This window comes from Perognathus longimembris, chromosome 10 (genome assembly GCF_023159225.1).
Source record: "Perognathus longimembris pacificus isolate PPM17 chromosome 10, ASM2315922v1, whole genome shotgun sequence".
Classification (NCBI taxonomy): domain Eukaryota; kingdom Metazoa; phylum Chordata; class Mammalia; order Rodentia; family Heteromyidae; genus Perognathus; species Perognathus longimembris.
Window position 1 is genome coordinate 187947 of NC_063170.1, and position 26359 is coordinate 214305.

A 26359-nucleotide genomic window follows, 5' to 3' on the forward strand; every position below is an offset into this window, starting at 1 on the left:
CTCAGGGCCTGAGCACTGTCCCTGGCTTCTTTTTGCTCAAGGCTAGCACTCTGCCGCTTGAGCCACAGCGCCACTTCTGGCCATTTTCTGTATATGTGGTGCTGGGGAATCGAATCCAGGGCCTCATGTATATGAGGCAGGCACTCTTGCCACTAGGCCATATCCCCAGCCCAAGGAAAACATTTTTAAAAGAAAAAAAAGATTTCCTATCCAGATGAAAGAAAACATTAATTTGACCATATAAAATAAAAACAACATTCTCATGAGGGAATAAAACATAAATCAGGGCTGGGAATATAGCCTACTGGTAGAGTGCGTACCTCACATATATAAAGCCCTGGGTTCAATTCCTCAGCACCACATATATAGAAAAAGCCAGACGTGGCACGGTGGCTCAAGTGGTAAAGTGCTAGCCTTGAGCAAAAAGAAGTCAGGGACAGTGCTCAGACCCCAAGTTCAAGCCCCAGGATTGGCAAAACACACACACACACACACACACACAAACAAATAAAACATAAATCAGATCAAAAGGCAATTGAGAAGCTGCAAGAAAATATTTGCAGCATATCTCATAGGTAATAGTTAATATCCTTAATTCGTGAAAAATTCTTAAAGTTAACAAATAACCTTAATTTGTGAAAAATTGAGAAGGAAAAGTACTACTCAATAAAAAATTGAACATAAGACATAATTCAGAAACTGCATCCTGAAACCGTTTGGCCATGCTTATAAGTGAAATTAAAACTATACATTTTTTTTTTTTTTTTTTTTTGGCCAGTCCTGGGCCTTGGACTCAGGGCCTGAGCACTGTCCCTGGCTTCTTCCCGCTCAAGGCTAGCACTCTGCCACTTGAGCCACAGCGCCGCTTCTGGCCGTTTTCTGTATATGTGGTGCTGGGGAATCGAACCTAGGGCCTCGTGTATCCGAGGCAGGCACTCTTGCCACTAGGCTATATCCCCAGCCAAAAACTATACATTTTTCATCATATTGTAAATTTTAAAAAGTACAAGCCATATACTGGCTAACACCTGTAGTTCCAGCTATTCAGGAGGATAAGGCAGAAGTATGGTGAGTTCAAGGCTAACCTGGAGAACATAGCAAGACTCTTAATTTAAAAAAACAAAACAAAACAGTGTTGGTGGCTCACGCCTATAATCCTAGCTACTCAGGAGGCTGAGATATGAGGATGGTGGTTTGAAGCAAGCCAGGCAGAAAAGTCCATGAGACTCTTATCTCCAATTAACCATTCCAAAACCAGACCAGAAGTGGAGCTGTGGTCAAAGTGGTAGAACAGTAGAACAGTAGCCTTGAGCACGAAAGCTCAGGAACAGCACCCAAGTCCTGAGTTCCAGTCCCATGACATCTATATAAAATAGGCACCAGAGCCTCACACCTGTAATCCTAGCTACAAAGGAAGTTGAACTCTGAGGATATTAATTCAAAGACACCCTTACAAAAAAAGCCCATGAGGGGGCTGGGTTTATGGCCTAGTGGCAAGAGCGCTTGCCTTGTATACATGAAGCCCTGGGTTCAATTCCCCAGAAAATGGCCAGAAGTGGCGCTGTGGCTCAAGTGACAGAGTGCTAACCTTGAGCAAAAAGAAGCCAGGGACTCAGGCCCTGAGTCCAAGCCCCAGGACTGGCCAAAAAAAAGAAAAAAAAGCCTATGACACTATTATCTCCAATTAACTACCAAAAAAGCTGGAAGTTGGTAGAGTGCTTGCCTAGCATGCATGCAGCCCTGGGTTCAATTCCTCAGAACCACATAAACAGGAAAGGCCAGAAGTGGTGCTGTGGCTCAAGTAGTAGAGTGATAGCCTTGAGCAAAAGCTGCTTAGGGACAAGAGTCCAGGCCCTGAATTCAAGCCCCAGGATTGGCATTAAAAAAAGAAACAAAAAAGTATGATTACAGTTAAACAGGGAAGCACATGCCTATAATCCCAGCATTTAGGAGGCAGAAGCCAGAGGATTTCTTGTGTAGCAATGTAGGTTTGGTGGCTCATGTCTGTAATCCTAGCTACTCGGGAAGCTGAGATAAGGAACATGGTGGTTTGAAGCCAGTCTAAGCAAAAAGTCCACAAACTCCCAGCTCAAACAATAAAAAGCTAGGCATAGTATGGTACATTCCTGTCATGCCACCTACAAAGGAAGTATAAACAGAAAGATGAAAATCATGGTACAGGCCATCCCTAGCAAAAAGCAAGACAAGACCCTATCCAAAACATAATGGAAGCAAAAAAGGCTAGGTACATAGTTCACATGAGAATAGCACCTGCCTAGCAAACAGAAACCCTGTATTCAAGGCCCAGAATAACACACACATACACACACACCCCACATTCTGACGCTATGGGGTAGCAAGAACTCTCATATGGGCTGAGGGCATGACTCAGTGATATAATACCTGCCTGGTAAGCATGAGACCTTGAATTCGAACCCTAGTATTGCCACAAAAAATATCAACGGGGCTGGGAATGTGACCTAGCAGTAAAGTGCTTGCCATGTATACATGAAGCCCTGGGTTCCATTCCTCAGCACCACATATATAGAAAAAGCCAGAAGTGGCGCTGTGGCTCAAGTGGTAGAGTGCTAGCCTTGAGCAAAAAGAAGCCAGGGACAGTGCTCAGGCCCTGAGTTCAAGCCTCAGGACTGGCAAAAAACCAAAACCAAACAAAAAAAAAATCAACTCTGATAAGTTGGTAATGGAAATGCGAAATGGTATACTTAGGGAGAGACAGTTGACACTAAGAAACATATGAGTCTGCAACCATATTTTAGCTGCTAATTCGTGTGTGTGTGTGTGTGTGTGTGTACATACGCATGCACTGTTATTAGTACTTGAACTCAGGGCCTCAAGCTGTTGTATAACTTTTTTGCTTAAGACCAGTGTTCTAAAATTTGAGCCACATCTCCACTTTCAAGCACTTACGTTTTGTGGTTGTACCCTGAAGAGGCATTTCTAACAAAAGAAAATACATGTACTTGGGTCAGTCATTGCACATGTAGTTTTCTTTCATACTTGCACAGTGGCCATGAAAGAAAATATCTTGCCAGGTACTAATGGTTCATGTCTGTAATCCCAGCTACTCTTATCTCTCATTAACCAGCAGAAATCCAGAAGTGGAGCTGTGGCTCAATTGCTGGAGTCCCAGGCTTGAGTGAAAAAGCTAAAGAAGAGCACCCAGACTCTTAGTTTAAGCTCCAAGACCAAGATACACACACACACACACACACACACACACACCCTTTAAGGTGAAGAATACCCATAAAGTATTTAGAAACAAAGGGATGGCCCTGTCATGCCTGTAATTCCAGCTACTCAGGAAACAAAGGCAGGAATTCAAGACTAGCCTTAGCAAGTTAGTGAGACCTTATCTCAGAAATGCAAAATAAAAACAAAAGTACTGGGGACTTGGTTCAAGTAGTAGATTGCTTCTCTAGCAAGGGTTCAATCCTCAATACTGGAACAAAATCAATAAAAATAAAGTAGTAAGCAAAGGGGCAATGTCTGCAAGTTAACATCAAATTTTTGGAGAATGTATGTAAAGAAAGAATAAAGCAGGGCCTGGGGATATGGCCTAGTGGCAAGAGTGCTTGCCTCATATACATGAGGGCCTGGGTTCAATTCCCCAGCACCACATATACAGAAAATGGCCAGAAGTGGCGCTGTGGCTCAAGTGGCAGAGTGCTAGCCTTGAGCAAAAAGAAGCCAGGGACAGTGCTCAGGCCCTGAGTCCAAGCCCCAGGACTGGCCAAAAAAAAAAGAATAAAGCAAATATAGCAAAATGTTAACATACAGAGAATCCAGGAGATGAGCCATAGTGTTTTTTTGTTTTGTTTTGTTTTGGCCAGTCCTGAGGCCTGGGACTCAGGGCCTGAGCACTGTCCCTGGCTTCTCTTTGCTCAAAGCTAGCTCTCTACCTCTTGAGCCACAGCACCACTTCTGGCTTTTTCTATATATGTGGTGCTGAGGAATCGAACCCAGGGCTTAATGCATGCTATGCAAGCACTCTACCACTAAGCCACATTCCTAGCCCCCATAGGGTTGTTTTTACAATTTTTCTATAACTCCAAATTTGCCAAAAGGAAAAAAAAGACTTGAAACCTGAAAGGGGAAACTATTATGTCTTCCTAGACAAAAGGGTATCCAGGGGCTGGGGATATAGCCTAGTGGCAAGAGTGCCTGCCTCGGATACATGAGGCCCTAGGTTCGATTCCCCAGCACCACATATATACAGAAAACGGCCAGAAGCGGCGCTGTGGCTCAAGTGGCAGAGTGCTAGCCTTGAGCGGGAAGAAGCCAGGGACAGTGCTCAGGCCCTGAGTCCAAGGCTCAGGACTGGCCAAAAAAAAAACAAAAAAAAACAACAAAAGGGTATCCAAAGTGCAGCTTAACCATGAGCTGGAGCTAGAGGAATGTGCTCAAATATACAAGTATCCCCAAACCATTCCACAAATTGCCTTAGATGGCCTTACCTCCCATTGTCTGTGTGGGCTCCAATACAGGGAAAGACATAGACTCACAGTATATTAGCCTATCAGGATTGTAATTTAAAAAAACAACAACATAAAAACAATCTCACTAAGTAGCAAAGCTGTCTTCCAACTGGTGATTGTCCTGCCTTACTTCCCAAGTTCTGGGATTTTAGGCATGCTCCACCATGCCCATTCAACTTTTTTTGTTTTTTGCCAGTCTCAGGGCCTGAGGCACTGTCCTTGAGCTTCTTTTGCTCAAGGCTAGCACTCTACCACTTGAGCCACAGCACTACCTCTGGCTTTTTCTGTTATGTGGTACTGAAGAATTGAACTCAGGGCTTCATGCATGCTAGGCAAGCACTCTACCACTAAGCCACATTCCCAGCCTCCACTCAACTTTGCATCCAACTTGAAAGGTCTATTCACTAGAAGCCTCTATTCAGGCCAAGCACAGTGGTTAATACTTTTCATCTTAGCTACACGAAAGCTGAAAGGATGCCAGTTAGAAAGCAGCCTGAGCAGAAAAGTCTGCAAGACTCTCCAAAAGAACCAGTAAAAAGCTGAGGTGGAAGTGTAGCTCAAGTGGTAAAGTACCAGCCAAGCAAACATGAGGATCTAAGTTCAAACTCCAGTATCAGTAAGGGAAAACAAAGTTCTATTCAATTATCTCAGATTCTAGATTTATTATTTTTTTAAGATATGACAGTAGAAGGACTATTTGGGCAGAGAAAGGGATCAGTAAGGAGACAAGAGACAGTAACAGGGGACCAATATAATCCAAGTACATTATATACAGGTATGAAAACAATGAAACCCATTGGTTTACATGATGACAGAAAAAGAGGGATGACTCTGAGCAAAAAGCATGAGAGAGCCAAGTGCTGATGGCTCACACCTGTCATCCTAGCTACTCAGGAGGCTGAGATCTGAGGATCATGGCTCAAAGCCAGCCTGGGCAGAAAAGTCTAGATTTTTTTCTCCAATTAGCCACCTGAAAACCAAAAGTGGCACTGTGGCTCAAAGATGTAGAGCACTATCCTTGAGAAAAAAGCTCAGGGACAGTGCCCAGGCTGAGCTCAAGCCCCAAGACTAGCAAAAAAAAAAAAAAAAACACTGGAGAAGAGGGTACTGAAGCCTCATACCTGTAATCCCAGCTATTCAGGAAGCTGAGAGCTGAGGATCAAGGTTTGAAGCCAGCCCAGGCAGAAAAGTCCATGAGATTATCTCCAATTACACACACACACACACACACACACACACACACACACACACACACACACACGTTGCTGTGGCTCAAGTGGTAGACCACTAGCCTTGAGCACAAAAGCTCAGGGACAGTGCCCAGGCCTGGAGTTCAAGTCTCATGACTGGCAGGGAAGAAGAGGAGGAAGAGGAGGAAGAGGAAGAGGAGGAGGAGGAGGAGGAGGAGGAGGAGGAGGAGGAGGAGGAGGAGGAGGAGGAGGAGGAGGAGGAGGAGGAAGAAGGAAGAGGAAGAATTAGAAGGAGGAGGAGGAGGAGGAGGAGGAGGAGGAGGAGGAGGAGGAGGAGGAGGAGGAGGAGGAGGAGGAGGAGGAAGAGGAAGAGGAGAAGGAGGAGAAGGAGAAGGAGAAGGAGAAGGAGAAGGAGAAGAGAAGAAGAAGAAGAAGAAGAAGAAGAAGAAGAAGAAGAAGAAGAAGAAGAAGAAGAAGAAGAAGAAGAAGAAGAAGAAGAAGAAATGAGGAAGAGGAGGAAGAGCAGCAGCAGCAGCACCAGAGCCAAGTATGCTGGCTCCTGCCTATAAGCCTAGCTACTCCAGAGGCTGAGATCTGAGGGTCAAAGTTCAAAGACAACCTAGGCAGACAAGTCCCAGAGACTCTTATCTCCAAATAACCAACAAAAAGGCATAAGTGGAGCTGTGATTCAAGTGGTAGAGGTCCAGGCTTGAGTGAAAAAGCCAAGCAAGAGCACGAGGCCCTGAGGTTAAGCCCCATTACCAGCACAAAACAAAACACCACTGGACACTTAAGGGGACATATTAAGTTGTAACCACCTTGTACAATCTTTTAAAGTTCAGAAAAAAAAATTTAAATAGGAAAATAGAGGGAAGAAAAAAAGGGAGGTGAGAAGAAAGAAGAGAGGCACAGTGCTAAATGCCCCTGGAATTCTGAAACCTCAGGTCTTGTCAAAATGGAGACAGTAGGCCTGTAGAGACAGGCCACGTCTCTACATCTTGTGAGAGCAAGCTCAGGCCTTGGTCTATCTGACACCAATCAATAGTGTTACTTCACCCCAAACCAGATCATACGCAAGCCTATTGAATTGCCTTGTATATCATCTAACTGCTTTGATCCAGATTCACCATGCTATGAGATACCTTGTGTGTTCTATAACATAGTAGTCATATAAATGAGCTGCGGTCTCCTACCTATGCTGTAGATACATATAAGGACCTACACATGATTCTGTATTCTGTATTACCCACCCTTACATTTCAAGGAGAAGAGATATTGGGGAGAAGGTTTGGAGTGGGTTATAAAAAGAAACTCAACCCTTTGCCCAACAAATGCCAGCCTAGTAACATTTTCTGTCAGTACAGTGACTTATCACTGGAACAGTGATGATGATTACACAAGAGAATTAAGAAAGGTCAGTAGCCACATAACACAATGTGATGCAGTGGTGATAAATGCACAGATTTAGGGGAATAGGAAAATAGCATTTGTCCCTTAGCACCCTCTTCAACCCCAATGAGGAAAAGGAAGAAGGAGAGGGACCTGTGTTGACCCCAAACTTTTTTTTATCAGTCATAGGGCTTGAACTCTAGGCCTGGGTGCAGTCTCTAAGTTCTTTTGCTCCAGGCTAGCACTCTGCCACTTTGAGCCACAGAGCCACTTCTGGAGATAAGAATCTCATGGCCTTTCCTGCTCAGACTGGCTTTAAACTGCCATCCTCAGACCTCAGCCTTCTGAGTAGCTAGGATTACAGGCGTAAGCCACTAGCACCCAGACCCATCAAACTTCTTAAAGGACTTTTTACTATTTCACCTTGAGGTAGGTCAATACCACTCTCCCCTATTTCCAATGGGGAAACTGACAAAAGGCAGCAAGAGCATTGCCTAAGCCATCTGATGGCACAAGGGGCAAAGAAGAGGTGCTATATTCATCTACCCCTTAAATAGGGTGGCAAGCTAAGCTGTGTCCTGCTGGTTGAGTTGTCCTCTCAGGCTCAGTCAAAGGTGAGAGACATCCAAGCAGCAACACTCAGTGCCCTCTGCCCAATGCCCAGGTGTGGCTTCCCATACCCACACACGACATAGGACAAGGAGTTAAGGGACAGATGCAAGCAACCCTTCCTTCACAGGGATGAAAAACAGAAGCCTTATCCTGTGACATCCCCTCACACACTACAACCTCAACTGCAGAATTTATAAGGTGCATGGAGGCTGAGTATGGCTTCCCCCACTGTAGAACTGTAGACCTTGTCCACTTTCCAGACCCAGATCTTCCCACATAAGCTCTAAGCCTCCTGCCTGGGCACCCTTAAGCAAATAAGCTCAACTTTTTACCTCAGGGCTAGAAACCAAGTCACTGGAAGGTTATCCCCAAGTCACTGAGAGCCCTCCCTAGGCATGGTGGCAGCAGAACAGAGCTCCAGGGGTGAATCTGGTCCCAAGAACTGCTATGCAGGCCTACTGTAGGAAACTAACTTGTTTGCCTAACCCAGAGCCTCCCCTGGGCACATTGTTTCTGCTATAAACCTAGAGGACAGGACATCTTGCTTGAACTCAGCCCCTAGCTGCCCAGCTCAAAGCACCAGAGTGAGGTGGACTAGGCAAGGGTTGAAGCAGCAGCAGATATGCCCTTCAGGGAGGAGTTCCAGAGCCTGCTTCACTTCACATTATTCAAGGAACCCCACTGACTGCCTAAGGAGGATTAAGAGCCTCAGGAGGTTGAAGAGGTCCATGGGATACCACAGTGAATGGCCCCATCCACAGACAACCAGATGACCCCAGAGAGAGAAGGTACTGGGAAGGAAGAGAGCCGAAATTGTTTATGGCAACAGATGAGGCTAGGTGTATGCAGCCAGCATCCTCAGGTATCACTGGCCACTCACTGAGGTTCTTGGCCTAATCAGTTGCTAGTGTGATCTGAACATGAGCAGGGGCGTTTCTAGGGTCTAGAAGCCTGGAGTGTTCAGTACCAGGAGGGAGTGAAGTCACACCTGGGGCTCCCTTGCCCAAGGTGTCCTACATTGGGGGAAGGACAGGGGCCACAGTATGACCCCTCACAACAGCGTACCTAGGTAACAAGAAGTACAGCCACACTAAGTCCCAGCTGGCGCCTGGGGAGTGGCAGTCCTGGTGGGCACCACTCATACCCTTCTGGCCTGGTTGGGTAAAGAGGTCCAGGGGGTGCACCAGGGAGGAGTCTCCAGAGCTGACTTTGGCAATGCCAACAGAGCAGAAGCCAGATGGGTAGGCACAGAGCCCAGTGTTCTCCCCTAGCACTCTAAGCATCCACATCTGGACCAGACTCTTGGAAGAGCGACTGCTTTCTCAGGTTGAGCCGGGCACACTTAGGGCATGTAGTTGAATTGTCATAGTAGCAATCCCTGGGGACAGAAAGACAGACATGTAAAATTGTATCACTGGAACCTTTCAAGCTTAGTAGGTGAGCTCCTATGACCCCTGTGCAAAGGGGCAAAGGGGCTTGGATGTTCATTACCATAGGTCAGATGCAAGGCTGGCATGCAAGTATGACAAGACCTGTGTGTGGTAAAGGCTTGTCCAGTATATGGGTATCTATTCAAGGGCACTCCTATTGCATTATCTGGACAATGCAGGCCCCCAGTATTCACATTCAGGCTCCGAGTTTCTTTCTTTACCACTGTCACCTATTCTCACCATTGTGAAGCCTTCAATTACAATTCCCAAACTGTGTGTCAAGGCATACCGGGATCAAGCATGTACATAGGATTCTATAGGCTCATTTGAACATGTGGAAAGAATACATGTTCAAATTCAGCAGTATTTGACATGTGTCTACCACTAAAACTACTAGCTCAAGAGAGTTCATGTTTCAACAAGTGTTTTTACTACATCCCTTTTTGTGACAACTGGCTTTGAGGAGCTGGGATTTCTGCACTTGCTATGATAAACCGGTGCCAGGGCCAAAAAAAAAAAATCAGTGTGGACAGAAATAGTGATGGAGGGTTCTCATCCAACTCCAGAGCCCAGTAGATGCACATATACCATAGGTAAGAAATTGTGCACCCATTATCCTAGCTATTCAGGAGGCTGAGATCTGAGGATCAAGGTTCAAAGCCAGCCCAGTCAGACAAATCCATGAGATTCTTATCTCCAGTTAACCACAAAAAGCCAGAAGTGATGGTGTGGCTCAAGTGGTAAAGCATCAGCCTTGCAAAAAGCTATGGGAAAGGGCTGAGAATAGAGTGCTTGCCTAGCATGCATGAAACCTGGGTTTGATTCCTCAGCACCACATATGCAGAAGAAGCCAGAAATGGTGCTGTGGCTCAAGTGGTAGAGTGCTAGCCTTGAGCAAAAAGAAGCTCAGGGACAGTGCTCAGGCCCTGAGTTCAAGCCCCACAACTGGCAAAAATAAAAAATCTATGGGAGAAGATGAGGGTCTGAGTTCAAGCCCTAGTCCCAGTACAAAGAAAAAAGGAAAAAGGAAAAGAAACTGTGCTTATTGCAGAATAAAGTTTATGTTTTTCTTCTAGCTTATGTGTATTATTTTTTTCAAATAGCCACTATTAAATCTGCAGGATATAAATTCTCATAATACTATTTAAACATACATACTTATAAGCAAAAGTATTAGGTATTTCTTTTGGACTAGGGACACTGGAAAAGGTACTGAAATATTAAGGATGTCAGAAACAAGAATGTTTGGGAACCTCTGCCCTATGCTAACTGAGAGTGACTTCACTGTGAATGCAGAAGGAAGCAGTGCAGACACTGTGCAAGTCTAAGCAGGCCTTGGAAACGAATCCAGAATGGTCTGGACTATGATGACCCCTCCCCAGCCCACAAGCATTCATTCCTAATAGAATTTTTACATATAGACATCAGTGTGTAAATCTATGGCTCAGGATCAGCAAAGGCCCAAATGTCTGTCTCCCTCTCTTTCAGGGATGGCAGTGCCTGCTTCCTCAAGCTGAGACCAAGGAAAGAAAGCCACTCAGCGGGCAGGGCAGAGCCTCAACACCTCCTCTGAGAAGGACCTGGTCACACCCACCTGTGGAAGACCGCGGAGCAGTCCATGCACACAGACGTGTGGCTATCAAATGGGAACAGCACGTCACCTTCTCTGCAGAGCTCACACACAAAGCCCTTTGCCTGACACCGCTGGTGGGGAGAAGAAACAGTGTGGAGAGGTTAGAGGATATAAGCAGGTAAGTGCCAACTCTGGCCAGGGATACTGGGACAAGCTGCTTCTCCTGCCCATCACAGCCCCCAAGACTGGGGTCAGGAAAGTGGCCCAGGGTCTCCTGTGGGTCAGAGTGGGTGGGAAGACCCACCTCGCAGTCCAGCTTGATGTGCTTGGCGAAGAGTGTGTGGATCTCAGTAAGGGAGCAGCCAAGACGGCCCATGTGCACATCCAAGAGGTCCTGGATGGAGTACATCTCATCGTTCTCCACAAAGTGCTGCCGGTCCTGGAGCTGCCAAGTCCCAGAAGCTGTGACCCCAAGCACAGAGAAGGAGACCCTCCCACAACCCTCTGTCTGTTCCCACTGTCCAGGCCTTATCTCTCGGCCAGGTCCAGCAGATACCATGGGGTGAACAGCCCAAGCCAGGAACAACTAGAAGCCTCCAAAGACACAAAGCCCTGGGAGCCCTAAGAGCAGAAGTAGGGAGCCTGGGGGAGCCAAAGCAGGAAAATGGGGCTAGGGCCACATTTCCTGACCTGGGTAACCCAGCTCCCCCAAACACACTCTTCTTACCCATATAATTCCACCTCCAACCACCCTGCTCCCCACTCACTAGGCCCTTCTCCTGCCAGCCACACCTCACCCCAGGCCTCATCTCCCTGCTTAACACCTCCTCAGTACTCCCTGCCCCTCCTCAACTTTGTCCTACCCATATGCTCACCACCCTGACACACTAGCTATTTTTCCTACATTTCAAAACTGATGGGAATGGCTACAAGGCAAGGATTCCTGCCTGTCGTTTTTTTTTTTCATTGCTTCCTAGAATCTAGACCAGTGCATATGAATATTAAACACATAAATAATGAACACATTAAAACTTGTGTTTTGTTCAACTGGCCTGAAGTGGATGTCTACTTCCACCAAGAATCACATAAAAGTTGCAGACAATGTTTATCTCAGTTCCCAAACTGAGATAATCAGAGAATGATTTTGTGGTTAGGATACCTAATATCTTTTTTGTTTTCTTGCCAGTCTTGAGGCTTGAACTCAGGGCCTGGGCACTATCCCTGAGCTTTTTTGCTCAAGGCTAGTGCTCTGCCACTTGAGCCACAACGCCACTTCCGGCTTTTTCTATTTACGTGGTACTGAAGAATCGAACCCAGGGTTTCATGCTAGGCAAGCACTCTATCACTAAGCCACATTCTCAGCCCCTAGTAGCTTATTATAAGACCTGATATTACTGGGGCAGAGTTTGGGAGACTGCTGATAGTATAATATATACAGCTACCAAGTTGTCTGAGAAGTCTTGAGCCTAAGGTGTCCTATCACTGCAGGGGCCATTCCCTCCAGCAGTCTGACCTGCAGCAACAGACGTGCTTCCATGGCCTCCTTGCAAGTGATGAAGTACGGCTTCATGAGCAGGATGTCCTGGCGTAACTTCTGTGGATAAGGGCAACAAGTAGGCCTCAGCCAGGTCAGAGAGCTGCACCTTAGCCATCTCTTTCCTGTCCTAGCTTTATAGGGTATCCTCAGATTACCCTCTGGGTGTTAGCAAGATCAACAGGGGCTGAGGAAGGTATCTTGGAGCTTCCCAGGATGGTCTTAGATCTGAGTGCTACAGAGAAACTCGAGTACAGATCTCAGCTTCTAGGCTACATTGGATCTTGAGGTTCATTTACCATCACCTATGGGATTCTCCATCTACTCTACTTACCTGCTTCCCCAAGTATGCAAATTGACCTGTCCAAGAGCCAGTAGCCTGTAGAACAGTACTAGGACACGTTTGACACACTGGGCCTAACTCCTACTCAGATTTCACATTCCTCATCAGCCTCTGTGATCTTGATAACTTACTCTGCTCTACCTGGTCTTCCCCAGTAACATGGAATTGGACTTATTCTACTGCCTTCCCTGCAATCCATCAGCTCCTGCCTGGACTAGAACATCTAGATCTCCATGCTAGATAAAATTGGCCACCACTGGCTCAAGTAGTAGAGCACTTGCCTGGCAAGTGCAGGGTCCTAAGCTCAAAGCCAATAAGGAGAAAAAAAACAGTCACTGGAAAGTAGTCTGAGCTGAGATTGCTGTAATTATAGAGTGGACACAAAACTCAAAGACAAGACACAAAAATAGAGAATGAAGACCATATAATTGCCTGTCCTGGAGCTTGAAACTCAGCGCCTGAGCACTGTCTCTGGCTTCTTTTTACTAAAGGCTAGCATTCTACCTATTGAGCCACAGTTCCACTTCCGGCTTCTTCTGTGTATGTGGTGCTGAGAAATCGAACCCAAGGCTTCATGCATGCTATACAAGCACTCTACTGCTAAGCCACATTCCCAGCCCTATTTCAATAATTTTGTATATCAATTGTATGTTGAAATAATCTTTTGGATATATTGAATTAAATATTAAATATTGCAATGGTCCTGATAGTGCATATTTGTAATACCAGCACTCAGGAGGTGAAGTTTGAAAGTTCAAGGCCACAAGGGAAGGGATGATATTGCTGGGTGCTGGTGGCCCATGCCTGTAATCCTAGCTACTCAGGCGGCTGAGGTCTGAGGATCCTGGTTCAAAGCCAGCCCCATAGAGGAAATTCCATGAGACTCTTATCTCCAATTAATCACCAGAAAGCCAGAAGTTGTTCAAGTGTTAGAGAGCAAAAAAGCTCAGAGACAGCACCTAGGCTACAAGTTCAAGCCCCAGGAACAGCACTAAAATAAAGTAAGATAAAAAGGCTACTAAAAAAAAAAACCTTAATTGCCTCCATACCTGGCATCAGATTGCCACTGAACAGGGTTCTATCTCCTTTAATCCAAGACCAGCAAAGGGCCCTGCTAAGATGGCATGCCTCCCAGATTCAGCACCTCCCACAGGCCAGAGAAAGGGTCCATCTGATACAGTACTGCCTCATCCCTCAACTCAGGTCCAGCCTTACCCGGATCTCCACCAGTTCTTCCACATAGTTGAATAGCAGGGGGTTGATCTCCCGTAGCCGGAGCACTGGCCGGGATACCATCAGTGCCAGGTAGCGCATGCTACAGCGAGAAACCTGCAGGGTGCAGCACAAGAAACCTGCCCACTGGGGCCTAGGGGACCCATCCATGTTCTGTATACTCACTGGCTCTCCTTCCCCATGGCCACCCCTACCCCACACCCCACCCCTCTACCTTGCGTGGCTCAAAATCCCAGTTGTGCACAACTCGTGCGGGAATGACAGCCAGATCGTTCCAGTGGCAGTGGTTGCAGTAGTACTGGCCAGTGTAATCACACTGCCTCGCCTCACTTGGCACACCCCCTGTGGTGGGTTCATACAGATCAGGGCCATATGCCTAAAGTCTCCTCCCTGGCCAACAGACCCCCTCCTCCCAGATCAAAAGGACAGGAAAGAAGAGCAAGGTAGACCAGGGGTCCCACCCCACTGAACTGGCCGCCCCTCCTCCTCAACCACAGTGCCTCTGTAGATCCTAAGGTGCTCTTAGTTTGGTCACCAGTAAAACAGAACAACAGGACCATGCTATGGTCCTGAAGGGAGCCCATGAGTTAACATTTATTAACATTTCCATCTCAAGAAGGAAGCTGTGACTCAACAGGAGTGTGGCTACTGAGATTCCTCTCCCTAGTCCTTCCTATCTGTGTAGGCACTGTGTGACAAAGGGCCACACAAAGGCTGGGCTCAGGCTCCAGCCTTAGAGTGACCTGGGCACATCATAGAACAACCGAAATCTCTTTTTGCTCCAGTGGGAAATAGACATCCCAGTAATGACTCTTGCCACTTAAAGCTAGGGAACAGAAGCCTTCCTGCCCTCAGGTCAGTCCTCAGCTGTCTGATAGCTTCCAGTCTGTTCCTGCCTTGCTTTGAGAGGACCCTCTTTATCACTCACGCAAAGAGATGGGAGCCCGGCACTCTGCACAGCGGTAATCCTGGCTGTCCAGTCCTGTCTCAGGACAGATGTTCAGCTCATACTCAGCCTGATGGCTGACTTTGGAGCTCACACAGGGCTTGGAGACAAGGTTCAGGCACTTGCTGTGACAGCGGTAATAACACCCTGTGATGGGAAGCAACCATACCTCTTAGAAGTCACAGAAAGGTGTCCATACTGACTTTCATGAGATCCACTCCAGAGTAGACAAACCAGACACTTCTTCAGGTCTTGGCTCCTCAAAGATCCTTGTGACCCTGTTCAACATTTGCCTTGCCTATCAATTCTAGACACACACATTCACAGCCAACCTGCTATTCTCACTCTCAAACTCAAACTGTCCAAATGGAGTTTCTTCTCTTCCATCTCAACCTTCTTCCCTCATTTCTCATCTCAGATTTCAGTGACTCCAAACTATTGCTAAGACTAAAGGGCATGAGTCACTTTGCCTCTTCTCTACCCTCTTCTACTGCACTTTTGAACTTCCAGCTAGCACTCAGCTACCTGTCACCCACATCATGATGATTGGGTTTTTCTTGCTTTCTTTTTCTTTTTTTTTTCTTTTCTTTTTCTTTTTTGGCTAGTTCTGGGGCTTGGACTCAGAGTCTGAGCACTGTCCCTGGCTTCTTTTTTTTGCTCAAGGCTAGCACTCTGCCACTTGAGCCACAGCTCCACTTCTGGCCGTTTTCTGGATATGTGGTGCTGGGGAATTGAACCCAGGGCTTCATGTATACGAGGCAAGCACTCTCGTCACTAGGCCATATCCCCAGCCCTCTTCCTTTCTTTTTCTTTCCTTCCTTCTTTCTTTCCTTCCTTCTTTCTTTTCTTCCTTCCTTCCTTTCTTTCTTTCTTTCTTCCTCCTCCTCCTTCTTTCTTCTCCTTCTCCTCCTCCTCCTTCTTCTTCCTCTTCCTCATTCTTCCTCCTCCTCCTCCTTCTTCCTTCTTCTTCTTCCTCTTCCTCCTCCTCCTCCTCCCCCTTCTTTTCCTTCCTCCAGCTTTGCTCCCCCCTCCAGTGCATGTGCAGATCAGCAGTGATAGCCTGGGTATCCAACCATCGTCCCTGCTGCACTTAACAGGAAAACCCTCAGCTAGCTTCTACAATATTCTTTTTCAGGCACAATGCTTTAGCTACTATGAAGACTAGACACCTTGGCCAGGTATCAGTGACTCACACCTGTAAAATTAGCTACTCAGGAGGCTGAGAGTCTGCCCAGCAGAGGAGTCTATGAGACTCTGTCCAATTAACCAGAGTAATGCTGGACTGAAGGTTCAAGTAGTAGAGTGACAGCTGTGAGCAAGAAAGTCGAGTGATAGCCTTGAGTTCAAGACCAGTACAGATATAAACACATGCTCACACTCACATGCACACATGTACACACACACACACACAAAGACTAGACATTTTAAAGCCCATCTTTCTTCAAACAGGGCACACATCAACCACAGAGCCTTTGCAGATCTGCCTCCCAGCTCTACCCCTGACTTGTCTCCTGACCTCCAAGCATTTGCTTAAACACCAAATGAGGCTTTTTCTCAGTCCCTATTTAAACACCCAATAAATGTCATTCCTTTTCCCTTTTCCTTACTATGAAGGTAATACCATGTCATTTACCAGTCAATTTCTCATGCAAAACAGCACCATCAAAGGAAAATTTCTCTCTGCACTATCCATTGAGAAAGCAACCAGACTCATGCAGCCGTGGAGTGCTTACAATGTACATAGCACAGATGAAGCTCCATATTCTGTGCATTTAGATCTAAACTTGAATAGTCCTGCGTGGCTCATGGCCACTATACTGGAGAGCTTAATGAGGCCAGGGAACTGCCATGTTAGCTTTTCCATTCTTTAAATTTCCAGCATACAGAAGAGCTTGATCAAATGAGAATTTACCTGAATATGACCCACATCTGGAATCAGAGCTTTACCACCTCTACCTTACTTGGGGGACTTAGGCAGGAAGAGCAAGCTTCTATGTCAGCCCACCTGCACATGCGCACCAGGTCTGAACTTCCATCTCAGCCCACCTGTGCAGGTGTACCAGGTCTGGATGAGGCCCCAGATGATGGTGCTACACTTGTCACAGGTTTGCTTGACACTCTTGCTCTTCTCCTTGTAGAAGCGGTGCTCAAGGAGGACTCGGATGTTAGGCTCATCCTCATTGGGATCCTATAGGGGAAGGGAAAAGGAAGAGTCACAGGTGAGCTAGGCTACAGCTTGTTCCTTTTGGTTAAGTTCAATTCATGCCTTCCAGATACTTCTAGGAGCAGAGACTGTGAGTATTAGCCTAATGCATGTTCCCTTTCCTCCTATAGCACTAGGAGGACAGTCAGGTGCAGACAACAAGATCACACTACTTTCCTAGCAACCCTGTCAGCCTTGTGCTGCCTAGATCCAAGGGCCTGTAAGCAAGGATTGACCCTTCCCGCTTTTTACTGGTTTGGTGCAGACCAAGATGCGGTGTGAGGATATCTTAGACTTTTCCTCTCAGTGACTGAAAGAAAAACAAAATAGGATGGCCCAGTATCTCCAATACCACTCACTGTCATCTGCATGAAGAAAATCACACACATCCCCCTTAAATCACTGCTTAAGTTGTGCTTATTATCATAGACTTAATTACTTCCTAATGAATGTTTCATTCTAAATTCCCAGGAGTTAATTCCCAGTACAAGGGACTCAGTGGTAGCCAAGTCAGAGACTCAAACTCAATTCAACATGATGATTCCTGTGGGTTTTGGACTATGGGATCCATTACTTCCATATGCAGTAAGAGTCTCACAGACATCCCTGCCTGAGCTGGCTTCAAATCTCAATCCTCAGGTCTCAACTTCCTGAGTTGCTGGGATGATAGATGTGAACCAATGGCACCCAGCCCACTCTGTCTTTCTAGGAACCATTCTAACTCAGTCTCTCAGAGCTCAGAGGAGACCCACTCAGAGGCTACCTAGTCCTTCTGCCGCCTACAGTCTCAACCATGGTTCCTGGCACCTCCATGGGGTCAGGCCAGTACGCACCTTCAGCTCCTGGAGCTTTAGCCGCAGATGGATAAGCCTCACCACAGCATCTTTCTGCTTCTCTGACTGCTCCGGCAGCTCCAGAATCACCTGCTTGCATTCCTCAATTGCCTGCTGCAGCTGCTGAACATCAGAGGCAAGGAAAAGACCCTGCCCAGGTGGGAGGGCTGTAGTCAGATGGTCTCCTAGCAGATTCTCTGTGGAGACTAAGGTTGTATTCAAGGGTGGTGAGGCTCAGGGCAGATCTCAACCTCCTCACCAGATGAGGACTCACTGCACATAGCCCAAGTATTATCTAGCAAACTTCAACCCCCACATCTTTGGATAAGGCGAGACTGACCACTATCTGCCCCTAGCTGGACTGATGTACCCACAGGTCTCTGAAGACCCAACTCAGGACATTTTTCAAAAGAGGAATTCTGGGTAGGCATGGTAATGAACACATAATCACAGCATTTGGGAAATAGAAACAGGAAGGTTTCCAGTTCAAGGCCAGCCTGGTATACACAGTGATACCCTGTCTCCAAAACAAAATAAATTCAAACAAAAAAGGCAACTTTCAAGGGCTGGAAGGGTATCTCAGTGATAAAGCACTTGCCTAACATGCTACAGGGCCTTAGTTTGATAGTCCTTCCTCTTCTTCTTCTTCTTTCTTCTTCTTCTTCTTCTTCTTCTTCTTCTTCTTCTTCTTCTTCTTCTTCTTCTTCTTCATCATCATCTCCTTCCTCTTCCTCTCTCTCTCTCCCTCTCTCTCTCCCTCCCCCCCCCCACACACACATACACACTTCCCTCTTTTACAAATGATTTTTTTGGCTACACAGTTTCATTTCTACAGAGCTATTCCTTGGAGGGGAGCTACGAACACTATATTTCTTGTCATAAGAAAAAGGACTGGCCTTTGGTTGAATTGTTAGGCCCAAGCAGATACTAGCAACATTGTGTAGGTGTACCCAGCCACCCCAAGACTTGGTACTTCTTTTTTTTTATGTGTGCCAGTCATGGGGCTTGAATGTAGGGCCTGGGCGCTGTCCCTAAGCATTTGTGCCCAAGGCTAGCACTCTATCACTTAAGCCACAACAGCTCTATTTCCAGCTTTTTGGTAGTTGCAGACAGGGTCTCTCAGAGGGAGAAGAAACATCTCAGATTACCTACCTAGATCTAAGCTGACTCTACTTTCTCTGTAAGAATAGGGTCAGGGCTATGTAGGTCTCAGGTTTGAGGACCCAGAGATTTGCCTGAGGTGGGGCAGCTGTGGTTGATGACAGAACTTCACAGAGATGGGAAAATGCACCTTTAGCTCTTGAGAGTGCTGTGAACCACAGCCCTGCTACCAGGGTAGTCAGGTGGTAATCAGGAAGCTGCTGACCTCAGTATCTCAGAGCCCAGTCACTCCCCTCCCAGATCCCAAAACATACCACAGGGCGAGAGAAGTGGTCTTCAGACAGGCCAAGATCCATCATGTGCTCAGAGCAGTGGAACTCAGGCTCCCCAGGGGACAACTCAGGAAGGATCTCTGGAGGACAGGGGAAAGCAAGAAGGTACGTGCGTGCGTGTGTGTGTGTGTGTGTGTGTGTGTGTGCATGTGTGTGTGTGTGTTTGCCCCTCCTGCGCCTAGACCCTCACAAAAGTAACCAGAGTGGCTAGAGCTGGAAAGAAAACACAAGGAGTCCATAGGATGGCCTAGAGGGAGGGGTAGAAGCTGGGTTCTCCACATCTGTCTGATATGCATTTGGAAAGAAATCCAGCTTTTTGCCAGATAGGAGAGATGAGATGGAATGTCAGACACTTGGTGGTGTTGAAAGAGGCAAACACGACAGCATTATATCTAGGGTGACACACTTATATTCCTGTATACTTGGGACACAGAAAATAATTAGATGATGGTTCAAGGCTAGCCCAGGAAAAAAGTTCATGAGAATCCATCTCAACCAACAAAAGGTGAGCATGGTGGTGCATGCCTGTTATCCCAGCTATGTGGAATACATAAATAGGAGGACTGAGGTCTACCGTGGCCTGAGACGCTACTAGTGAAGCAGGGAGATCAGGTCTGGCCAGTGCCATATTGACCACTTGGTGAATGGTAGGATCTGGCATCTTATTTTTATGCTGGAAGAAGGTGAGGCACCCCTCCTACGCAGGTGAAGGGTATGCCTGAATCCCTGGAGGCAGGGGTGGACACTTGGCTGATAGGTTACTAAACCTGTCAGTCCAGTACCTGGGACTGGGAGTTTCCTGTGACCCTGCCCCCTGACCTGAGCCTAGTTAGGCTTGCAACAGCTCAGATACCATTACATCATGCCACGTGTCTCTGTTTGCATCCCATGTCCTGTCTCCTGGCTCTTCTCTGGCCACCATGGCATCCCCATTCAGCTGTCCACTGGAGCTCAATTGGTTTGTTGGTATAGTTTTTGTTCTTTCCTTTCTTCTCTGGCCTGTTTACTAACTGTGCTAAGTGTATTTGCAGGCTGCAGGCCTTTGTAACAAGACTCCAAAATTCAACCTCCCAAAATGTGGCTTCTCTGATTTCTGTTTTTACCCTCTTACAACACTAGAAAAATAATGAAATTGAAATCCCTTAAAAATGAATAAAGAAAAGAAAAAATAATGGTGTTGGGTTGTTTTTGTTTGTTTGTTTGTTTGTTTTTGTCAGTCCTGGGGCTTGAACTCAGGGCCTGAGCACTGTCCCTGGCTTCTTTTTGCTCAAGGTTAGCACTCAACCACTTGAACCACAGCACCGCTTTCAGCTTTTTCTGTTTATGTGGTACTGAGGAATAGAACTCAGGGCTTCATGCATGCTAGGCAAGCACTCTACCATTAAGCCACCTTCCCAGCCCTGTTGTTGTAGAAAAACAGGGCTGGGAATGTAGTTTAGTGGTAGAATGCTTGCCTACCATGCTCGAAGCCCTGGATTCGATTCCTCTGCACCACATACATAAAAAAAGCCAGAAGTGGTACTGTGGGTCAAGAGGTAGAGTGCTAGCCTTGAGTACAGAGAGGCTCAGGGGGGCTGGGAATGTGGCCTAGTGGTAGAGCGCTTGCCTTGCATGCATGAAGCCCTGAGTTCAAATCCTTAGCACCACATACACAGAAAAGGCCAGAAGAGGCACTGTGGCTCAAGAGGTAGAGTGCTAGCCTTGAGCAAAAAGAAGCCAGGGACAGTGCTCGGGCCCTGAGTTCAAGCCCTAGGACTGGCAAAAAAAAAAAAAAGAAGCCAGGAACAGTGCTCAGGCCCTGAGTACAAGCCCTAGGAACGAAGAGGAGGAGGAGGAGGAGGAGGAGGAGGAGGAAGAGGAAGAGGAGGAGGAGGAGGAGGAGAAGGAGGAGGAGGAGAAGGAGGAGGAGGAGGAGGAGGAGGAGGAGGAGGAGGAGGAGGAGGAGGAGGAGGAGGAGGAGAAGAAGAAGAAGAAGAAGAAGAAGAAGAAGAAGAAGAAGAAGAAGAAGAAGAAGAAGAAGGAAAGGAAAGGAAAACAATGAAAGCAAAAAGGGCTAGGGGTATGGCTCAAGTAATACAGTGCTTACCTAGCAAGCGCAAGGCTGAGTTCAAACCTTAGTACTGCCAAAATAAAGTTATAGAAACATCCTGATTCCTAAAGAAGAAGGCATTATACACAAATTGACAAGCTATCACATAAAATTCATGAGCCCCTGAGCACACTCCAGGCCATCGGGGCAAACACCTGGCCCAAGCTCTCCCTACCAGCTTTGTCTGCAGTTTCTAGGGCTCATACACTATGGTTCCCAGAAGAATGAGGCACATGACATTCGACCCTCTAACTTTCCTCCACCAGATCTTATTCGTAATTTTGTTCTCTGGGGCTCAGCAATGACTGGCCAGAAACAAATTCCTGTCTCTTGAGAGTATATAATCAGTGCTGGGAATATGGCCTAGTGGCAAGAGTGCTTGCCTCGTATACATGAAGCCCTGGGTTCGATTCCCCAGCACCACATATATAGAAAATGGCCAGAAGTGGCGCTGTGGCTCAAGTGGCAGAGTGCTAGCCTTGAGCAAAAAGAAGCCAGGGACAGTGCTTGGGGCCCTGGACTCTGGGACAGTGCTCGGGCCCAGAGTCCAAGGACCAGGACTGGCAAAAAGAAAAAGAAAAAAAAAGAAAGAGAACTTGATAAAAAAAATTTTGGCATGTACTGGTCTTGGGGCTTAAACTCAGAGCCTAGGCTCTAAACTTTTTTTTTTCCCCAGTCCTGGGGCCTGAACTCGGCCTGGGCACCATCCCTGAGCTTCTTTTGCTGAAGGTGAGAGCTCTACCACAGGAGCCACAACACCACTTCTGGCTTTTTTTTTCTGAGTGGTTTATTGGAGGTAAGAGTCTCACAGCCTTTCCTGCCCAGGCTGGCTCCAAACTTCAATCCTCAAATTTCAGCGGCCTGAGGAGCTAGGATTCCGGGTGTGAGTCACCAGTGACCAGCTTCCCTGGACATCTTTCCTCAAGGCTAGCACTCTACTACTTGAGCCACAGCTCCACTTGCGAGTTTTTGTTTGTTTTTGGTAGTTAGCTGGATAAAGAATCTCACAGACTTTCCTGCCCAGGCTGGCATTAAACCGTGATCCTTGGATCCAGCCTCCCGAGTAGTTAGGATCATAGGCATAAGTCACCAACACCCAGCCCAAAATAATTTCAAACGAAATCAACATGAAGGGCGGCAGGGAGGTGGTGGGGACGAAATGGTCCCCCCAGTTCCTACCCCCCCATCACTCACCTTCAGAAGTAGTGTCCTGAGCCTCCTCATTGGATCCCTGTTCATGCTGCCTTGGCCCAAGTTGCTTGTTGAAGGGGTTGAGATGGGCCTGCCGGAACCGGGCTAGCTTCTCATCATATTCCATAGCATCCCACCTACGAGACGAAGCACTGCTGGGTGAGTACCTAGGTCCACAGCTCATCATGGAGCATCCATTCCACCAACTTGGGAGCTTTATCTTATAAGGAAGGTATTGCTACTCAGCAACCTCAGTCTTCTGCCTCTCCCCAAACAACGTAGGCTGCACTCACCAAAGCCCACAGTGACATGGCATGGTCTGTACCCATCTTGTGGGTCCAAACGTATCCGGAGTCCTAAGACACAGGGCTGGAGCCCAAGGTCCTGCCTCCCAGCACCAGGGCCACCCAGTGAGCTACGAGGAAACAGTGAGCTCAACCGGGAGAAGACCGGCGGGGCGCGCCCCCAGTGCCCACCCATTTCACAGAGGAGACGGGCCCGGGGCCCGCCGGTCCGCGCCCCCGGGCAGTAGCCTGGGAGCGGAGCTAAACCCTGCCCCCCGGAGGTGCAGCCGGTACCTCCACCGCGGCGCCGGGCTGTGCGGGCCCGACGTCGGGACCCGGCTCCGGGCGCGCCGGGCCGGGCCGGGCCCGCAGCCGGCTCCGCACCCCGAGTGTCCGCAACAGGCACGGGTGTCGGGAAGGCCGGGGCCGGGCCGCGCGCGCCCCGAGGCCCGGGCCCCGCCGGCTCGGCGGTCATCCCGGCCCGCGGAAGCCGCGGGGCCGCTCACCTGCCAGCCAGCGCCGCTACATGGTAACCCGCCCGGCCGCCATCGCTCCAGGGAAACCGCCCGGCGCTCGCTGCCGCCGCCTCCGGCCGGGAGGCCCGCAGCACCGGGCCCGCCCCGCGCCCGCGCGGCCGCGCCCCTTCCCGGAAAGGGCAGTCCTTGGGATCGAGGCTCTGGATCGCGAAAGCACTGCTTTAAACCAAGTCACTTTTTTTTTAAGTCGCCGACATCCGTGGGGCCGGTGGCTCAGGCCTGAAGCCCTCGCTCGCTGCGGCTGGGGGCTGAGACCCGAGGACGCGGGCAGGAAAGCCTCTGAGACTCGAATCGACGATTCACCCGCAAAAAGCGGGAAATGGAGGAGTGACTCCGGAAAGAACTCAGCGTTGAGGAAACCGGGCCCTGAGTTCCAGCCCGAGGACACACACCAACAAATGTGCTGCAAGATCTGAGGATCGCAGCTGAAGCCAGCCCAAGCGGGAAAGGCGGCGAGACGCTTGGCTTCAATGAACTCCGCCGGGAAGGCTCGAGGTGGCAGTGGGGCTCACGTGGTGGGGTGCTAGCCTGAGGCTCAGGGACAGAGCCCAGCCCAAGAACCCTGTGAACTCGGTGTTGACGCACCCACCTTTCAGAGAAACTGATGCCGAGTGGGGGAAGCGGGGTATGGCGCTCTGTTCAGCCGAGAAGCAACTGAAGTGGAGGGGTGGAACTTTGGAGGTAGCCTTTGACTGTAGAGGCATGCATATCTCTATCGATAGTCTGTCTACCTACCCATCCATCTAGCGTCTATCTCCTCTACATAATCTATTATCCCTAAGGTCTACCCCCTGGAGGGCTCCAAGTAGACCTCGAGGCAGTTACCTCCCGCTTCTCTGAGGTCACATCCAATCCACCCGGCCATACCTCCCACCTTTCCCTAAATAATCTGGCTCAACACGAGTACCACTCTCTTTCCTTTTCTCTCTTACTCTCTTGCTCTTCTCTCTTTTTCTCTTCTCCCTTCCCCTCTGACTCCCCATGCCTCCATCTTATATGGGCTGGCAGTTTGCTCTCTCCCCAATAAACTCTTCTCTGCCTGAGCCATGTGGTGGGGTTCCTTTCCAGAGAACCTTACATCATTTATCATCTATCTATCTGTCTATCTCATCTATACAATCTATTATCTATCTATATAATCTATTACCTATATATGTATGTATCTATCAAATATACACTCACAAACATGTGAATCTCCTGTGCCTGGCTAGGCTGCTATTACAGAAGGAGGGCCCTGGACACTGGCCTAACAAAGTCCATTTTGTCACTTTCTGCCATTTTTTTCCTCTAAGTCTCTCTCTTATGGTCATCTTGGGACTTTAGAAAAGACAAAAATCAAGGAATAAATGTCTGTGATAAAAGCCCAAACTGCCCTCAACAAATACCTTCTTACAACTAGACATCAATGGAACATCCTAGCATAATGGTCAACCAGAAAACATGGTTGACCTGGGCCACATAATTACAAAATACCGCTGGCTCCTGCCCTAACTCACCCTTCACTTAAACCCACAACTCATGCCAACACCTAGAATATAATCTCAGGGTCATTGAGTCCCTTGTCTTCCTGACATTGCTGCTGTGTTCAAATCTTTCTCTAGGGGCTGGGAATATGGCCTAGTGGCAAGAGTGCTTGCCTTGTATACATGAAGCCCTGGGTTCAATCCCCCAGCACCACATATATAGAAAACGGCCAGAAGTGGTGCTATGGCTCAAGTGGCAGAGTGCTCTCCTTGAGCAAAAAGAAGCCAGGGATAGTGCTCAGGCCCTGAGGCAAGCTCCAGGGCTGGCCAAAAATAAATAAATAAATCTTTCTCTACTCTTCGCTAGTGCCGAATGCTTTTGTTTGCTTGCTTGCCACTCCTGGGCTTGAATTCTGGGTCTGGGCACTGTCCCCGAGCTTCCTTTTGCTCAAGGCTAGCACTCTACCACTGGAGCCACAGGGCCACTTCCAGCTTTTCTATTTATGTGGTACTGAGGAATCAAACCCAGGGCTTCATGCATGCTAGGCAAGCACTCTACCACTGAGCCACATTCCCAGCCCCTGCACAATGTATTGGCATATAGGAACTGGAGGTTGACCCTAGTACATTTGGGTTGCCCAAAGCTGGGGCCTTTCATCCAAAGTTCTGGCTTCATTATTGCTATTTTATTGTTGTTTGTGAACAAAAACAGGGTGCTCTGCACATAGATCCTACCCCAGCTCAGATATATTTCTTGATTTGAGGGCCCTTACTGATAAAGGGAGCGACATATAGGCTGTGGTGCCCCTGAGCTCTGAGATTTAGTTTCCCCTCTCTGCAGAAGGCCACAGATTTGACTGCCTCTAAACTTAACCAGAGGACTCACTGTGATAACGGAGCCCACAACTTCAGGCTGCCAAGTGTTTGCCATACACTACCTCACTTAATCCCATGCAAGCCTCAAAGTCTCCTTCAGGTGAGGTGGCTTCACTGACTTCACAAAAGTCACGTAGATAACAAGGGATGGATTGAGATTCCAGATCTGCTTGGGATGACTAGAAACCCTGTGTTTCTCTTCCATCTGTCCAGACTAGAGAGAGATTTACTGAGCTAAGAGTCTCAAGATGCTGCTTTATTTGCTCCTCCAGGGTCCCTAACCTAACAATTCTTTCTTCCACCTGGTCTTTCTCCCTACCCTTCTCTTGCCAGCTCCTATGGCTCCAGGACTGGGCAATGACAGAAGAGAATGAATTGAGACCTTCCCAGAGTCCCTGGACTTCCAGAGCTGTTTTCTGTTACGCCTCTCTTTGCTACCAACTCCACAGTGGTAACCCCTCCCTACCAATTCCCACAACTCCCTTCCCACAGTGCTCAGGACCAAATACCACGGGACCATGGCAGCCTCCTCCTCTTCAGCCCCAACCTGAGTCAGCTGAGTCCATCTGCAACACACCAGTTAGAGTGACCCTGGGAAAAAGAAGTCTGCCTTCTGCCCCCAACAGCTTTTTACCCTGCTTCTCCATTAGGTAAATCCACCCCTCAGAGTATGCTCTGCTCTGACTAAACACTAGAAACATACAA

At 47.9% G+C, this 26359-nt stretch overlaps 1 protein-coding gene and 1 long non-coding RNA gene across 4 annotated transcripts; one reads left to right on the forward strand and one right to left on the reverse strand.

Moving 5' to 3' along the window:
* The first annotated feature begins 3916 nt into the window (after positions 1-3916).
* LOC125358057 lies at positions 3917-4550 on the forward strand. Its single transcript, XR_007212259.1, has 2 exons — positions 3917-4142; positions 4374-4550. It is a non-coding gene; the product is annotated as an uncharacterized LOC125358057 (long non-coding RNA).
* A 2794-nt stretch (positions 4551-7344) lies between these two features.
* On the reverse strand, positions 7345-23377 carry Def8 (differentially expressed in FDCP 8 homolog). Of its 3 annotated transcripts, none has more exons than XM_048354896.1 (13): positions 23286-23374; positions 22844-22910; positions 22499-22632; positions 19198-19295; positions 17783-17932; positions 16793-16934; positions 14729-14893; positions 14015-14142; positions 13783-13896; positions 12204-12281; positions 10995-11135; positions 10712-10821; positions 7345-9065 (listed from the first exon to the last, which is right to left on the reverse strand). In XM_048354896.1, exons 3-13 carry the CDS (start codon positions 22620-22622, stop codon positions 8963-8965), a joined length of 1353 nt encoding a protein of 450 aa, XP_048210853.1. In that variant the 5' UTR covers positions 22623-22632; positions 22844-22910; positions 23286-23374; the 3' UTR covers positions 7345-8962. The 3 variants fall into 3 exon arrangements, with proteins under 3 accessions (XP_048210853.1, XP_048210851.1, XP_048210852.1); XM_048354894.1 differs by having other exon boundaries at positions 12204-12284; positions 23286-23373; XM_048354895.1 differs by lacking the exon at positions 22844-22910 and having other exon boundaries at positions 12204-12284; positions 23286-23377.
* Positions 23378-26359: the final 2982 nt, after the last annotated feature.